Genomic DNA, 14,047 nt, shown 5'->3' with positions numbered 1-14,047 from the left:
TTGCACGAACAGCGCCTCCCGTTGGCGTCTGGTTGAAAAGACAGGTGAGAGGTGACAAGTTGAGAGGTCGTGTTAGCAAAACGGCAAGGCGGCTACACTTTTGCTGCACTAAATGCTATGTAAATGCACTCAAAGAAAGCGAAACTGCCGTGGCTGGCTCAGCTAATATCTCGCGAAAGGCGTCAGCTTTAACGTCTGGTAACGGCTGGTAACGCAGTTGTTGATAAGCTTCGATAGTTAGCTCTCGCTAGCAAGCTGCTAGTTAGCTTGCTGAGTTGCTATGTCGCAACCGAGTGTTTGGACTTACTGGAGCTAACGTAGCTAGCTCATCCCAAACAAACTGATTCTGGAGGAAAAATACGAAAGGTGGGTATGTTGTCATCCAACCGTATGTAGTAAGTGTTCGACAGTAGTTGGTGCATTAGCCAATTGAGCAATATAACGTCGGCTAACGTGCTAGCTTGTGTTTTATGTTAACGTTAGATTTGGCTTGCGAAATCGGCATCCACGTTGTTGTTTGTGTCAGCCTGGTTGTTAATAGCAATTAGCGTAAATATAAACTGCACTGCAGCCATCGTTTATACTGATAGCAGAGCCTTGTCGGCGTATGTGTCTCAGTGAACGTAATACACAAACGTTATTTTGCGGTCAGCACAACTTCATGGTTGAGTGATACTAAGTTTCCAAGTTATGATACACAGGTGATAACGTTTATTAATGCTGCTCTGAGCTGTTCATGGTCGATAAAACTGGATGGACACATGCTCATGACGTTAACGTTATGACATGTTAATTCGTAACATTAGCTTTGCATACTGTCCTGCATACGTATCTCACCATTATCTTTAAGATTGACGCTTATTTGCATGTAAGGCAAGGTTAAGTAATTATTTACGAAGCAACATGCAAACCAGAGGGATGATTATTTACAGACAGGACATAGCAGATCTCGTTTAAGGCCTGTTTGTGTAACCACTTAGCTTAAAGTTAAACTTTGGCTAACCCGTGTTGACTCTCTGGTTAAAGTCCATGATCTGTCTTTGCCACACCCTGGGATAATGGAAAATATGTACGGTAAATAATGTTGTGTATTAGCTACTTCTTGATTAGATTGCATCTATGAGGCGTGGCCTATTTAGTCCACGTTTCCTAATGCGGGCTGATTTAATCACAGAAAATACCCTGCATTATTGAGTTAATTGAGATGGTGGATAGTGAAGGTCCGCGACGCAGTCACTGGCGTGCACCTTGAACCTTAACCCATAACCCAAACTCATTACTTTGTCCATAGGGCTAATTTGGACTAATTCAGACACATTTACTCATATACTCAGATAATTTCGGGCAGTATGTCAGACAGCATGTGATCGAAATTTCCCCCTGATCTAATATAGAGACTTGCTTATACTGAATTATTGTCAGAATTGTTGGTGACACTAAGGGACATTGTCAAGGAAATGTTATCCCTGAAAAGCAGATTTTCAACTCTGTCCAAATTGATTACAGTATCATCATCTCACTCTGTTAAGCCTTCCATATTTCATCCAGTTGTCCACAAAGCTTAATCAGCTGCAACTAAATGTTATTTTCATTATGAATTAATTGGTCAGTTATTTTCCTGATTAATCGTTTTTGTCTGTAAAATATCAGAATATAATGTAAAATATCAGAATATAATGAAAGGTGCCCACTGCAATTTCCCAAAGCCTGAGATTATTTATTCAGACATCTTATTTTATTTCACCAACAGTTTTAAACCCCAGAATATTCAGTTTACAATCAGAAATGTCAAAGGAAAGCAGCAAATCATACCAAGATTTTACCAGCTTTAGAAATTGTACTTCAGAAATAACTAAAACAATGTGTTGATTATCAAAATAGTTGCTGATTAATCTACTAATGGAGTTACTGTTGCAGCTCTATGTATGTGCCATTCAGCCTTACTCTGTTTCATTCCTCTTTGATGTCTGTTTGTCAAAAGGATATCCAAAATGTTATGTAAGTTTGCCAAGTCAAGAAATTGAATCAGTTTTAAAAATGAGTGATAGTTGTTGGGTGATAACAAGTTTGTCAGTTGTTCAGTTCTGGAGGAGATTAGAAAATAATATAACTTATAACAAATAGACCAGAACGTAAATCTATTTGCAGTTTAATCATCTATTTCATACTTTTCTCCCTCTTCTCTCTCCGTCTGTCTTTTACACACACATACACACACCACTTGAGCACACTGTTTATCCTAGACATGCTTGACCTCTTCGCTCTGCTTTTCTCTGTTGGGATGTCTGGTCTTGGCTTAAAGTGAGGAATGCAAAATGATTGCCAGAGAATTCAGACTTGGACTATGAGTAGTATGCTGTGCATTGCCTGTGGTGGTGTGTTTGGGGAAGTGCTTTCAGGATCATTACTATGGTGATTAAATAAATGTTAAACCAACCCAGATGGATGGGACTAAATCAAACTCACAAGAGGTACGAGCCTTGGAGTATGAAAACAAAAGCGTTTCCGTGGATGCCTTACATAAATAGAGTTAGGTCCCTGGTGCCCATGCCAAGCAGGAAAAAAAACATGTTTATTTAACACTTTAATGTTCATAATTCCATTCACTTCTCGCATCTCTTGCTCCAGGTGTGTCATGTCTTTTTGCTGCACGTATGAATTGGCTTGCCTGATTGTTCCAGCAGCCACCCAAGGGTGTGTTTTTTTTGTGTGTGTGGGGACATAGCCTAATTGTGGCAATTGTGCTGAGCAAGCCTGTTTCCTCACCTCTCTTATGCCTCACATTTTCCGTTGTTAAAGCCAGTAACCCTTAAACCCTTATTGCCAGTGTAATCATGCACGCGAACACACTTGCATTTTTTAAATGCACCTTCAGCCACTTTGGTTGCTGCCATTAGACTTGCTGTGTCATGGTGCTGCAGAGGTTGTCAACGAGTGCAAGATGATAGGTGTGTTGGGGGCAGGTAGTCTGAACCAAAGGCTTGTGCAATCATAATAGTAATTGAGGTGGAAAGGTGTGAACCGCAGTTCAAGAGAAGAAAACACCTGCTGGATGAAATAGCTCCTTGCAGCATCAGCTCAGACTCTCTGCGTCAGCAAGGCCAGGGTGTAATTAGATCAAGACTCACTGTGTTTCCCCTTTTAACCTTCACCTCAGGGGACTTGCTTGTAATCAACTGGTTCTTGATTCTTGAATCTTAACTGTTTGTCTTGGTTGTTTCAAAAAAGTTGCGTTTTTTAAAAGTTTTTTTCGACATGTATATCATTTCTCATTCATATAGTCACACAAACTAGATCCAGATGCAACTTACATGAATAGACATGTTCACTGTTTTTCAGATCATCAAATCAAATGTATTTACATAGTCCTTCATCACGAGTGTCTGGGCATGTAAAAGTGTGCAGCACATCAAAACATTTGACATTTAAATGACCATTGAGAGAGTGTTATTTATCCCTTTGCCCCAGATTTTAATCTTGTGGTTTGACTAAATGGAAGTAAATTGGTCTTTTATGGTTGACTTTGCTCAGTTTTTTATTTGGATACTTTTTTTTTTTTTTTTTTTTTTTTAAAGTATAGTCTTTTGGGCTTTTGTGCCTTTATTGGACAGGGTAGTTGAGAGAGACAGGAAATGGGGAGGCAGAGAGAGGGGGAATGACATGCAGTAAAGGGCCGTCCGATGCGGGATTCGAACCGGGGCCTGCTGCAGCGAGGACCGTAGCCTGTATATAAATGGGGCGCCTGCTCAACCCACTGCGCCACTTGATGCCCCCATTTGGATACTTTTTTAAAGGCATCACACAGGTTTTGAATTATTATGGCTAAATAGACCTCCTCTTGGGTTTGGTGGAGCCATAGGAACTACATGAGGTCACCAAAGTTTGTGTAATTATAAAGTACATCAAAGCAGGTGCAACAAGATGAACAGGACATTGGGGGAGATGTCAGTCAAGCATACAGTAAGTTAAATCACCACTGTCAAGCGTACCGTAGTTATGTAGGGATTTTCGCGAGGGACATATTCCACACGTGTAACATTACCATTGGCAGCTGCAGTGGTCACCACTGATGTCATTGAAATGACAAGGCATCCAGATTGGTATGTCCAGATGAGCCCCTTTAAACTTAGCAGATATGTCATGGACAATTGAAGGTCCTGTCACTTGGTTTTGAATTTCGTAAGGATTATAGGATGATTTCACTTCCCTCAGGGATCCAATTAACATAAGTTATTTCTGCTATGTTGCAGCTACTCTTACGAACTTACTTAAGCAGTGTTCTGTGTGCTTAAATGTTTTCCATTGACGTTCATCTATAACAATGTTGTCTATGCAGTTTGTATGTATTTTTATTTCAAATCAACTTTTTTTTTTAAATATTGCCTAGTCATGCTTACATCAGTGTGAATGATAAATGGTGCACAGGCTTGTAATGAATCATAAGGATAATTATCTGACTAAGGTTGTTATCAAATCTTTCATGTCTTTATCAAAGCACAATAAAGTTCATCAGTTAAGTTGTACCTTCACATGGTGTTATTATGTAATTTTTTAGTTTCACTCCTAATGCCAGGGTTGTAGTTTTTGGCATTCTTCCACCACAAAAACGGATCCCTTATGAAGGTTTTTTTTTTTAATTTTTTTATGCTTTTATTTTAACCTAACAAGCCTACCAAAATTCCAATTTTTGATTTAAATGACCACAACTAATTAAAGCAGCCAGTTGTATTACATATGCCCATTGCAAGTGAGAATATGATCCTCTGTACACTTTGCTTTTGATGGTACTTGGTTAAAGACTATCACCATACCTCCTGGACTGTTCCAGGTAGGATTGACAATATGGATGAAATCCTCTATCCCAGTAATAGGGCTGAACAATCGAACAATCGAAATATTATTGTAATCGCAATATGGCCAAATGTAATATCCAAATTGAAGTAGCTTCAATTTTTTTGGATCAAGGTAAAAATGGTCGCACCATACCATGACAGAGATACCCCTGCCTATAAGTCATATCCTTCAGACGTTAGGGAACATGCTATTATGGTCATTTTGGTCACTAAGAAACTGTTAATGGAGAAATCTATTCTCATGGTATACGTTCACAGTATTTTATTAGAAACATGTACACCCGCTTAGTCGTGTGTTTATCCAATCATGTGGCAGCAGTGCAGTGCATAAAATCATGCAGATGCAGCTCAGGAGCTTCAGTTAATGTTCACATCACATATCAGAATGAGGAAACATTTGAATATGAATTTCTTAAAATGTTTTCATGAACATGACAATGAATTCATTGTAATTCAATGGCTTCCCAAGTCACCAGATCTGAATCCAGTAGAACCCCTTTGGAATGTGGTAGAATGGGAGATTGGCAGCACGAATGTTTAGCAGACAATTCTGCAGAAATGATCGACATTAGCAGTATATCAAAATCAAAATCCATGACATGAACAATTAGGCTGTTTTTAGAGCTAAGGGAGGCCTTACTCAGTATTAGTATGGTGTTCCTAATAAAGTGATCAGTGAGTGTATATTTACATATTGACTATGCCCATTTTACAGTATTTTGATTGAGAAAATGACAAGGCAGCCATTGTTGAATTTTCCAGTTAAATTTAAGAGTTACTAACAAGATTTAAGAGCTTTGGTGGATATAGTTGTGATATTTTATTACCATGTTATATGTCAAGAATGTTAGAAAATGTAACTTAAAATTCACACCAGTTTACAGACTGTACATTCAGTAAATCATTTCAAAGCCACAGCCACACTTGATTTAGTGACCATGCACCCACAATTTGTTACCCACATAAAGGTTCTATTTACATTCCACACTAGGAATGTCTGCCCTGGATTTTCCAATGTTTGTGGGAAAATATGTCAGAAGAACCACAGAACAGCAGGCTTTGCTATTGATGAGAGTGTCGATAATCCTGTTTGTTTCATGTTACAGAGTTGCTCCACTTCAGCTTTCCATAGTGGAGATACAAATCAGGAATAAATTCCATAAACATCATCATTTTTTTCCCCCTTCTTAATACAACAACTTCAGCTCAGGCTATGACTGCTTAAGACCATTTCATTTATCTAACTGTGACTTATGTTCAAGCTAATCCTGTCTCATTCATCTCTCCACAGATGGCTGTGTCGGTGCGAGGCCTGTACTTTGTGGTGACCCTGTTTTTGGGTAGTTTCTTTGGAAGCGTCTTCATGCTGGGTCCAGTTTTGCCCCTGATGCTGTTGTCTCCTGCTTGGTACCGCTGGATCACTGATCGCATCGTTGCTACCTGGCTCACCCTGCCTGTGGTGTGTACACCAGCCTAGCCTTTACTTAGCCTGCCTGTGTGTGTGTGTGCCATATGGTCTTAAGTTACCTGTGTTTAACACGGTCCCAATAATCTGTGTCATCTCCACCTTATTTATGCCTCCCTATTTAATCAGATTTTATTTTTGTCAGAAGTACACTTCATTTATCCAGACTGCTGTTGAGATCAATTATATAAATCTTGTTTAGAGTGACCCCAGAATTTGATGGCATTATTTATTTATTTTCGTCTGACTCTTTTCTCTTTCTTAAATTCATCCTACAAACTTTCCTCTTCCCAGTCCCTCCTCTCTCCCTCTACATCCTTTTTAAATCATCATTCTTTTCTCCCCTTGATCATGCACCACTCCATTTCTTTTCTCAATCTCTCACCCTCACTGTTTTTTCCATTCTTCCTCCCCTTGCACTTTATCTTTTTTCCGTCATCTATCCCCACTACTCTCCCCTCTATAGTCCTTGCTAGAGCTGGTATTTGGGGTGAAGGTGGTAATAACAGGTGATGGCTTCATTCCGGGGGAGCGCAGTGTGATCATCATGAACCACCGTACGCGTCTAGACTGGATGTTCCTTTGGTGTTGTCTGCTCAGGTACAGCTACCTTCGTCTGGAGAAGATCTGCCTCAAGGCTGCCCTCAAGGCTGTGCCTGGCTTTGGTGGGTATGCTGTTGGTGCCCTGCCTATACAGCTGTCAGATTTGTCACTAATGTCCTTTGCACAGAATTTCCTCAAAAATTATTATTGCAAAGCAGTTTTTACTTTTAAGAGGAGGATTTCCAAAGGCAGGTTATTACAGAGCATAGGTACCCTAATGCAAAAGGCCCAGTCTCAGGTCTTGAGAAACATTGTTTTCTGCCTGCTTTGAAAAGTCTTGCAGAATCAGTTGCACATGAGAAGTAATCAATTACACGTGTAAAGACTTTGAATGTATTTTCCAGGCTGGGCAATGCAGGTGGCCTGCTTTGTCTTTATTCAGCGTCGTTGGGAGAATGACAAGAAACATTTGGAGAACATGCTGGACTACTTCTGTGACATCAGAGAGCCTCTGCAGCTGCTGCTGTTCCCGGAGGGCACAGACCTCACTGGTGAGAACTAAAGAATGCATCGCTCCATCCATGCATATGACAATTTGCCCACATTTCAGTTGTTATTCTCAGAATGTGTTTGCCCACCAACCGGTTTCTAGAGCTCAGTGTGACCCTACACCTGTCTTGCGCCTTTGCACTGACACTGTTATGCAAACACAATTTCAAAGTGATAAGGCATAGCCAAATCCCTGGCCACACACCCCACACAGTCATTTGAGCAAGAATGCTCTGATCTTTCAATCCGAGCAATAGTGACACCAGTGTCTAAAGCCCTTTCAGATCAGAAGTAAGCCAATCAAATTCCTGAGTAGCTGTTCTCAGAGAAGCTTAACCTCTCTTTACATATCATGATGTCATGGGGGGTCCAGTGTAGTTACATCATAATTTGCCAGCAGCTTTAGGGCTTTAAAGATTGTTTCACTATTGATGTTGTGTTTGCACTTCTGCATGTGTGTGTTTGCATGTGCACACGTTTGCATTTAAGCCTCTTAAACCCTCACAGCTTAATTTGACGCAAGAAACAAGGGTGTATACAGTATGTTCTGTCGTCTTATATGGAAGTTATTCTGCTCTTTTCTCCCTAATACTTATTCTAGAAACCCAAATAGAGACCTCCATCTACAGGATCAGGCTCTCTATGCACTTAAAACCCTCTGCAAATTAAACCCTTTTGAAGCTTGTGTGCATTGACTGAGAGATTGTATAAGAAAGACAAGTTGGATATTTGTCCCCCTTGGAGAGCAGAGGCCTGATCAACAGAGGTCCGTCCAGAGTTCTTTGCTACTACAAGTCTTTCCGAAGGAGCTACTTGTTGCATAATATGACTGATGAGTCATGATATAGTTTACACGTTCCTGCAACAAGTTCCTGAGGAATTGTTTGGTTAATAAACACTCATATTTCCTGTGTTTATGTACCCCTGTGGTTTATACAAATGTGTAAGCGTTTGTCACTGGAGGATGTATTTCATAAATGTAGTCATATCCCTTTATCAACGTTGTTGTTGTTGTTGTTGTTGTTATTATTATTATTATTATTGTTATTACTGCTGTTTACCTAATACAAGTGTTGTTTTGCTACATTTGTAACACATCGTAATAGTTAACATGCATGTATCACTTCCAATCGCTTCTTGGGTGATTGTAGCTGCCAGAGGTTTAATTACTGAGTGTCTGTGTCTCCTGCAGAAAATACAAGAGCGAGGAGTGATACTTTTGCTGCACAGAACAGCCTGCCGAAATTTGAGTACGTGCTGCATCCCCGAACCACTGGATTCACATTTATTGTGGACAGACTACGTAAAGGTGAGCTGAAATGTCTATATTAAACATAATGGTTAAAAAACTGCGGAAAATGTTGTGGTTGGTTGGCAGTCAAACAGCAGACATGTATTATGTGTTAATTCATCTTTTATGATTAGCATTATTTGCAAAGAAAATAGTAGAGCACAAAGCTTGTCATTATTAAGGAAATGTTTTATCAGCATAACCAAGGGAAAATTATAGCTACCATAATGACTGTAGTTATTCCACTGACACTGTTTGTAGAAGAGGGATCATACCTGCTATTTTTCCAAGTGTCAGACCTATGCTTCATCCTACTGCCAGCCATTACAGCACCCCTGAGATTCTCAGGTTCCCTATGAGCTAATTCTGGCAGCCCTCCAGAGTTCTTAAATACCACCTCTGGCCCTGCCGTCTCAAACCCCACCCGCCCTGGATGCTGAGCATGGCACTAACTCTTCCAAGCAGGTGTTGTGAATCAGTGTGATGTCATCAGACTTAGCTAATTCTCCTCTCCCTCTCTCTGCACCGCTGACAGACATGCTGTGCATGTTGTCTTTGTCCAAGTCCACTGTGCCCCTCTGAGCTCTATTTTTACCGTTGCTGAGCTGTGCAGGAGCAGGCGCTGGCAGGTGTCATCCTGTCCACTTGATACCTCATTCAACTCTCCCTGTGTGTTGTAAGGGCATTGTAGTTCATTGACGATGGTATAGAGCTCATGGTAGTTCTGTAGGAATGAAGCTCCCATGGATAATTAGAGGTACATGTGTATTTGATTTAAGAGCTGTGTTTTTGAAGGGTGCATAATACACTGTGAACAACCAGTTTGGATGTGGAAATATTAAGTGTCCTTGTCGTGTCAGGTTTTCATCAAGTCTAAATCATGTCTTGCTTTTCTTTTATCAAACTATTATAGTATTCTACCTTTTGATAACTTAAAAATTCTGTCTCTTTTCCTAGGAGACAACCTGGATGCCGTCCATGATATTACCGTGGCCTACCCCAAGAACATCCCTCAGACAGAACGCCACCTCATCTTGGGGCTTTTCCCCCGTGAGATCCACTTCCACGTCCGCCGCTATCCAGTGGCTTCACTGCCCTCCTCATCCTCAGACCTAGAGTCTTGGTGTCGAGAACGCTGGGCTGAGAAGGAGGTCCGTCTCCGTGACTTCTACTCAGGCCAGCCCCGTGGCTTTGAAAGGGATGGTGTTGCACGTGTGCCACCTTGTAAGTCAGAGCTGCGAGTGGCTCTGATCAAAGCTGCCTCACTGCTGTACTGGAGCAGCTTCATTGCTCTGTGCTTCACTGGCCTGTGGATGTGGGCTCCATTCAGGGTCTATTTCCTGGTCATGGTTGGAGTGTTTATGGCCCAGCAGAAGCTGGTTGGAGGGGTGGAGCTGCTGGAGTTGTCCTGCCATCGATACTGGAAGTCCATGGCTGCTGACGTGGGTGAGAAGAATAAGGTGCTGGATGGGAAGATGCAGTGAGGATGGAATACAGGGTTGACTGGACAATGACATGTTTCCACCTGTTCTCAGCAAGGACACAGGATTCTGTTGTCTTAGCCTGTTCAGTCAAGTGGGCTAGAGGATCCCTTAGAGGGACCCGGAGCTCCATGCCTTAGAAAGGGAGTAATAAGTGCACCCCCTATGCATGGCTTCAGTGGAGAGAGCTTACTTTTCTATTGAAGAAAAAAAGAGGAATGTTATGTGCATTTGTATCTGTGTTGGGTTCAAGGAATTCATCATACATGATGTGTCAAATGCCCTGTATTTCTCTTCACGTATAATCACTGTCAATTAGCTTGCCTCTGTTTTATGTTGTTAGTGTTATGATTGTTTGTTCAGAACCTCAGTGTGGACATGTCACAAAACAATGCTGTTAGTATTTTTTATACTGTTGCCATGTCCTTGAAACTGGTTTTAGTGTATGTTATGTTGCCCTTTGTTTTATATCATTGTCATAAATTATGGAGCAGAGCCATAGTACAGACCACCTGTACATATGATGACTTGACTCTAAACAATATTCAAATCAGCACTGTAGTTGTAGCTGGATTACCGTAGTTAGCTGGATAAAACTGATGGAACTAGTTAATTGAATCAGTTTCCATTAATATTCTCCAGCAAGGAAAAGAAAGGACAAATATAATTCCCAGAGAATTATTGAGGAGTATACAGGTATATATGTACCACTGTTTACCTTTAATGGGTATAATTACCCTTTTATACAAATTGGGGAATGAATTTTCCCAGTTAGTCCTTAGAGATAACTTGTGTGGTGATGTTTATTACTGTGTTGGTCTTGAAACATACAATATGTTACTCTGCTTGTTTGCTCAAGTAGCTTTTGCACATAAAAGCCAAAGTTGAGAAAAGCAGAAATGATGTAAAAAGGTAACCAAACAGAATGTAGTCTGTCCTGTCAGGAAAGGGCAGCTTCACCCACCATTGGCGAGGTTGTCTGCAGTTACACAGAGACAACGTTCATAATCATCAACTCATCAAGGTCAAAGATCTGACTGAACTCTTTTCTCTGGATAACTGTAGAAGCAGATGAGCTTTGTGCCCTTTATGGCAATGAAGGGATGCCTTGTAGAGGCAGGATGTGGGTGGTGCAGGGGTGGAAGAATGTCCTGTTGGGACAACATTACCCTTCGATGTGCAGGGTGGCACAGAGGACCAGACTTGGAGTGGAAAACTGGCGCTGAACTCAACCTAATCCAAAAAAGCCCTGTAATGCCCACCTCTGCCTGTGTCACTCTAGAGGACTGGCATTGATGCGCCTGCTAAACTCAATTAGCAAGTGACAGCTGAGAAAGCTTCTCCAATTGTGCCAAAAAAGGACAGAAATGGAAATAAGATTGGAGTGGCGCTTCAACCACACTTTTAGCCACTGTCTCTCCTTGCCACTGAGCTCAATACCATTTCAAACATTGTTAATTCTGGGAGTCAGGGAGCATTTGTGTCTTGGACAATCTTTAGCAGTTTCAGTAACACTGTGCAGTGTGTTCTAGCTATCCACCTCAACCCTGTTCTGTGAGATAAATTTCATGGTCGACCACACATTAGAAAGGTGACTGTAGCATCTTTCTTGTTTATATGATATTGAAGCTCCTGTAGTTAAAGTGTAAAAGGGGCTTCTTCCAGTCACTGTGATCAGCTGTGTTAACAATCTAATCATCAGCATGTTGTAGTTTACCAGACGTGGTACTATATCCATTTTCTTCAACCCATCTGAAACTCCTGAACCAGCTAGAATCTACATGTATTACCCGTTCACCTGTGCTGTTTTGTGTTGCTCATTTTACAATCACTTGCCGATGCTGGACCTCTTTAAAGTCACTGTCCTCAGGTAAACACAGTGGACACTGTCACAAGTCAGTCTCTTAAAGGAAGAAATATATATCTGAATAAATATATGATATCAACTCATTCATGTTTCCAAACATTGTTCTTTCAAGTTTTATGACCAACTTAGGAAATGATGACCTCTGACTTTGCTGCTGCTGCTTGTCTGCTCATGTGATCTTTGGGTAAATGTTGTAACAGCTCATGTCATTAGATTGATAGTATCATCAGTTTGAAATGTTACACACACACACACACAGCTAGTGTGACGTCATTGCATTACATAGGAATTGTGACAGGTTTTCTTTGATTTCATTCATCATTCCACTCACGTAGAGCAACACTCCCATTACTTCGTGATATGTTTTCACACTGACATTTTTAGTTGCTGCAGGGCATCTTGTGCATTGTCTCGGCAGTGCTTTAATCTAGAATGTACTGTAACAATCACCACACTGCAGTGAATGAGTCAACAAGACCTTCAACGCTCGTGTTACACAACAGTGGGGCTATAGTTTGCCTTGTCTGTTTTGTACACACACACACACATACATTTTAGTCTACCATAGACAACTAAAAAGGTCAGGAGCTTTGAAGGTGAAGTGCAGTCGCCATAGTAACTAATGTTGACTCCCCTGTCTCCTAGCAACGGGATGTGGAGTGATGTCAATGGAAAGCATGCTATTTTCTCCTGCTGACAGAATGATGTCACTCTTTTGTGTATGTGTGTGTTTGTGTGTGTGTAAGGAGAGAGTGGTGGAAAGGGAGAAGTTTATTTCTATATTCTATATCGCTGCTCTCCTGAGGGGATAGAGAGGGGGTGTGATGCTGACATCCCGCCGAATAAAGGAAAGACAAAAGGCGAGGATAAACTAAAATAGCTGTCCGGGGATGATGAATCATGGGCCAATTAAGGGTGCAATTATGCTCTGAGTTCCCTTTTTGGTCCCCCCCCCCCCAAATTGTCCTCTGCGTATGAATATAACTTCAAATTTGCTCTGATAGGTTTGACAGTGGGTGGAAGGAAGATGGATGATACACACAGACTCCATCATTCAGTATGAGACACATGAGAGCATCACTTCACTAGTGCATCTTTTTTTTCCCTATTATTAGATTTTCCTACAAGACTCGCTCAGCAACAGAATAGTTGAATGAGTGTATAGGAGCCTGAGGTTAAAGTCTTTAGAGAATCTCAGTGTTGTCCCTGGTCCTGCCTAAGAGCACTGTGGGAGTCTCTGAAGGCTAATGGAAAAATAGCTCTGGCTGTGAACACACACACATAAAGACTGTCACATCTAGATTTGTGCTATGTCTTTCCAATTGCATGCAGACTAATAGGATCAACAAGGCAGTGTAATTATCCTTATCTGGCCAGATGGCTTTTTCAATAAAGACAGCAGACAATCCTGAGGTTATGCAGGGACAAAGTCAAAGACTACTATGAATTATAAAGCAGGACAGTCAGTTCTCTGGAGCTGGAGCCTCCTTTTTGTCTCTAGTCATGTCCGGCATTTAAATGGCACTAGGTATAGTCATAAAAACTTCAGTCTTCTCAATCCATTAATGCTTTAGATCCCTAAAAAAAAAAAGAAAAAAGAGAGAGAAAAGAAGCAACTGCAGTGAATACAAAAATAGACCAGAACAGTTTGTTTTGTTCATCAACCTTAATTAATATTTGTGCAAACTAAGTTCACTGCTGCGTGTTCAGTGCAGGATGCCTCCAGGAGTGGCTGCAGGAAAAGCAGACCTGTTGTTGATTCCACCACTGTGACATAGACCCGCACAGATATGCCGACAAAAAAGCCCTCCAACGGGATCCGAGCTATAAATAACTCTACGGCAGCACTGCAACATTAGTGGGTGGATTAGGGGTGAATCGTCACTGCCTATTTATAAACCAAAATGCAGTCAAACCTCTGCATTGTGGATGATTCACAGTGAGTGCTGAATAGGTAGGATGAAACAGGATTTAGTCAAGATGTGGTATGTTACTGGA

At 41.1% G+C, this 14,047-nt stretch overlaps 1 protein-coding gene across 1 annotated transcript; it reads left to right on the top strand.

The window, feature by feature from the left end:
* Positions 1 to 50: 50 nt before the first annotated feature.
* Positions 51 to 12,132, top strand: lclat1 (lysocardiolipin acyltransferase 1). The gene is made up of 6 exons (XM_022750209.1): positions 51 to 366; positions 6,145 to 6,312; positions 6,785 to 6,983; positions 7,266 to 7,412; positions 8,603 to 8,719; positions 9,659 to 12,132. Exons 2-6 carry the CDS (start codon positions 6,145 to 6,147, stop codon positions 10,183 to 10,185), a joined length of 1,158 nt encoding a protein of 385 aa, XP_022605930.1. The 5' UTR covers positions 51 to 366; the 3' UTR covers positions 10,186 to 12,132.
* Positions 12,133 to 14,047: the final 1,915 nt, after the last annotated feature.

The sequence above is a fragment of the Seriola dumerili genome, unplaced genomic scaffold, assembly GCF_002260705.1.
Source record: "Seriola dumerili isolate Sdu_G_001 unplaced genomic scaffold, Sdu_1.0 BDQW01000149.1, whole genome shotgun sequence".
NCBI lineage: Eukaryota > Metazoa > Chordata > Actinopteri > Carangiformes > Carangidae > Seriola > Seriola dumerili.
This window is presented reverse-complemented; position numbering and strand designations above follow the sequence as displayed.